Source organism: Cebus imitator, unplaced genomic scaffold (genome assembly GCF_001604975.1).
Source record: "Cebus imitator isolate Cc_AM_T3 unplaced genomic scaffold, Cebus_imitator-1.0 Scaffold333, whole genome shotgun sequence".
Lineage (NCBI taxonomy): Eukaryota > Metazoa > Chordata > Mammalia > Primates > Cebidae > Cebus > Cebus imitator.
In genome coordinates, this window is record NW_016107648.1 from 67,166 (window position 1) to 71,255 (window position 4,090).

General features: G+C 40.2%; 1 protein-coding gene across 1 annotated transcript in view; it reads right to left on the reverse strand.

Moving 5' to 3' along the window:
* The window catches only part of SEL1L3 (SEL1L family member 3), a 120,888-nt gene that overhangs the window by 24,527 nt on the left and 92,271 nt on the right, over nucleotides 1-4,090 (reverse strand). Inside the window, exon 17 of the mRNA XM_017505099.2 lies at nucleotides 4,014-4,090. This exon is cut by the window's right edge and continues 7 nt beyond it. Coding sequence (XP_017360588.1) covers nucleotides 4,014-4,090 — 77 coding nt within the window. The remainder of the gene's footprint in view (nucleotides 1-4,013) is intronic.

A 4,090-nucleotide genomic window follows, 5' to 3' on the forward strand; every position in this document is an offset into this window, starting at 1 on the left:
AAAAAAAAAAAAAAATCCTGGGGTCTCAGTGGAATTCAGGACCTCAGCTCTACTGCAAAAAGGTGAATTTCTTTCACCTGGAGCTAATGTATCTTACTTGCCTTGCCTCAAGCCCTCTATAATCTGGCTAACCTCCTGGGTTAAGTATTTTTGGTATATTTAAGACAAAGGCCAATAAAACATGTAGCTTGCAGATAAAACACATGTAGCGGTAAGGCAGAGAGAAATGAAACATGACAGCTGGTCTTTCCTTGGCTAACTCCTTCTAGTGTCCGAGGACAGCCTCAGGCGTGACAACATTATCTTCGGTATAATGCTGATACAGCAAAAAGCCCTTTTCTTAATCATGCTCCTCTTTTAAACTATCCCATATAAATCTTGGAACAACACAGAAAAGCACAAGCTCATCAAACTGACACATGTAATTTGAAAATAACTTACAGAAGAAATTCACTCACACAAAAATAAAAAAAGGGGATGGACTGAGGACATTGATGGATGATTTAGTTCTATTACAGCACAATGGATGGTACCAAAGAAATATCATGTTGGGCTGTGAAGAGGCCAACTCACATCTATCTCCTATTTAACCCCTAGGGAGAGCTTGAAGGCTTTGAGAGCAGGAATGGATAGAAGCACTTTGCCCCAAATATATTTTGACAAAGATCTCCCCATTGAAATAGATATGAAATGTTTCTTCCTGTTGATACTAAGAGGTCTCAAATCCAGACTGAGACATAGCTTTAAAAATAATTAGCTTCCATATCAAGATTGGCAAAGATATGGAGAAATTCAAATTTATATATGATGGGCAAGAGACTGAATTGATGAAACCACTTAGGAAAACAACTGACATTGTCTTGTAAGGTTGAATGTGTTCCCCTATGACCCAGAGTCACCACTCCAAAGTTTATATTCTGGAGTGACTCTTATTATGTGTTCCAGCAGATACACAAAAAATACTCATGGCCGAATTGCTCTTTAAAAATGGAAAGGAAAGGAAAGGAAAAAGGAAAGGAAAGAAAAGAAGAAAGAAAGGAGGAAAAAGAAGAAAAAAATGAAAGAGAACACAAAACTAATTAACAAGAGAATTGGGAAATAAATTGTGGTCTATTACAGCAGTGAATATGAATGACCTACAGGTACATGCATCAAAATGTGCGAATCTTATTTTTATTTTTTTATTTTTTGAGAGGGAGTCTTGCTCTTTTGCCAAGGCTGGAGTGCAGTGGGTTGATCTCGGCTCACTGCAACCTCTACCTCCTGGGTTCAAGTGATTCTCCTGCCTCAGCCTCCCAAGTAGCTGAAATTACAGGTGTGCACCATCATGCCTGACTAATTTTTGTATTTTAGTAGAGACAGGGTTTTACCATGTTGGTCAGGCTGGTCTCAAACTCCTGACTTCAGGTGATCTGACCGCCTCGGCCTCCCAAAGTGCTGGGATTACAGGCATGTGCCACTGTGCCCAGCCAAAATGTGTGAACCTTAGGAACGTAATGTTAAGTAAAAAAAAGCAGTTGAAGAATTATGTATTATATAAAACAATTTTAATCATATAAAAGTCAGAAATAAGACAAACGAAATCCATCGCTTAGGAATATATCCACATGTAGCAAAAGTATAAAGAGAGCAAGGGGCAGATCAACAAGAAGCTAGGCGGATGGTTACTTCTGGGAACTGGGCACCAGTAGGATGGCATTTAATCTGGGAGGGACAGCTGGGGCTTCACCAGTACTGGCCATGTAATTTTTTAAAAGTAGAATGTAGCCTTACAGCTGTTCATTTTATTGTCATGCTTTGGAACTTATGTATAGATCATATACACCTCATATGTATTAATAACTACATAACAAAAGAACAGAAAAGCCACTCTACTGACTCATGCCACATCTTCTGTTCAAATGCTCAGCTCCTTTTGCCTGGATTTGAACTAACTCCCCTTTCAGGCTTTCCCTTCTGTTCACCATAAACAGCTGTTTGATTAAGCATCTTAGAAACAGCCTCTGTCATGTCACTATGCTCTCCAAAATGATCAATGGCTCCCTACTGCTTCGTAAATTAAATAAAAAAACTATTGATCGTTCCCCACTGCTTCACAAATGCACAATCTGCCATTCAAAATTGGATAAAGTAGCTAGCACTTCTTTGGTTTCATTATATATCTCGCTCAAGTTTTACCCACATGGCATAATATTTTGTAGACTCACTTGGATTTTTCCTATCTCTTTGCTTTTGTTCCTGCAGTTCCCTACACCATAAATGCTGTTCCCTGAACGGCTAAGTGGAAATTCCATGCATCCTTCAAAACCACATCATCCATTCCTTCTATCATGAAGGCTGTCCCAAGCTTCCCAAACCAGGCATCTTCTCCTCCTTAGTATCCCCAATGAGCTTTACGTACTGCTCATATAATCATTCCCTCTGTTTGCCTTAGTTCACTCCATCAGTAGTTTCTAAACACTTATTGGGGTACCCCTGTTTACAGGGAGCTGGATACAAGTCATCGGGCAATCAACACGTGAAAAGCAATCATGATCCATGGAAGAACAAAAGGAAGTAAGGAGTTAGGTAAGATTCCTGGACAGAGGGAAAAACCAGCCGAAGGTCTCAAAGATCGGACAGAATAGGGGCCACATGAGAACCTGCCTGCGGAAAAGATGAGGCAGCAAATTTCCCTAAGCCCTGCTTGAGGCATCTCTTTAAGCTTGTGGCCAGGTATATTGCATTTAAGGGTATTCAGTAACATCTGCTGAACTGAATCCAAACTCACAAAGGGTGCAGGACACACTTCAGGTCTCCTTTCTCCATCCCCCCCACCACCTGACCAACAAAGCAACCAAACAGAAAACCACGTTGAAGCTGAGTATTCCAAGAGAGCAAGCCACAGAAATCTTAATCCATCTAGCCCTTCACAGCAGCTTTTAAAATGTGCCAAAGTGCTTTGTGACATTTGTGACATTTCCTGTGAAAGGTAATAAACTTTCACAGGACGATGATAACAAAAATTTGCATTTGGTGCTTTCTTTGTTGGCCTCATTTCTCCTACATTCTCTAATTTAAGATTCTCACTCATTGAGATGCTATCTCTTGGTTGCGTGTTCAGCCGCGGACTAAAAAGGAAAATGTCATTCTTTTGAACTTATACTTGAATTTTTAATTATGGTTCAAATCAGAGTATGATCAGTGTTAGGTCTTATCTAATGTGTTTGAGGCAGTGGACCGAGGGCTTTCTTTAGTTATTCGTGAAATACCCAGATCATTTAGGCAATAAACCAGCCAAGAAAATGTGACTCAAGTTAAAACAAAGATGGAATGCTAGAACTGACAGAAAAAATAAAAGAAAGAAGACTAGTCAAGTTAAGAGAAGGGTCTCTGATTTGTAAAATCTGTGAGTAACAGCAAACAGGGAGCATTTGTGGGTCCTCATGTGCCACGTCTCATCCCATAAAGAACAAGATGTGATTCGCTAACTCTACCAGAAGGTTGGGAAGGAAGGCATCTGTTTGGTTGTGCCACTGGATGCTGGTGAGTGACTTCCAGCAATCCCAGGCTCCTAGTCATGGCAGATGCAGTAAAATATCTATGCAAGAGGTAGCCTGAGCCTTAAACATTGATCTGTCTCCTTGCTAGCAACAAGGCAGAAATTCTGGACTTTCTGGACCTGGAAATAAAAGGCAGAGAGTCTCACCTAAGATCCCCTCTGATGTCTCTAGACTCTAAAACCAAGAGGGGCAAGCTAAAAGGAAAGAGAAATCAATGTATTTGTGTATCTCTCTCAACTTGATGAGTGTGAACAATTCCCCTAGAGAACAAATTTTTGAGTATAATTAAACACGGAAATGCTATGTTTTCCAATCAACAGCCAATCAGTCCATGATACTCTGAATATCATTACTGGGAGGCTGTGATTTCCTTGCAAATTGCTTTCTCAGTTGCATTTTAAGATTCCATTTCATAAGACTATACTGACTGACAGAGAAAAACGTTTGCTCTAACGTGGGTCCCAAGCTTACCATGAGCCTTCCAGGTAGGCATTGAGGCCTTTGCGAATGACATGACCCAAATAGCCATTTTTCTCAGCTACATGTTT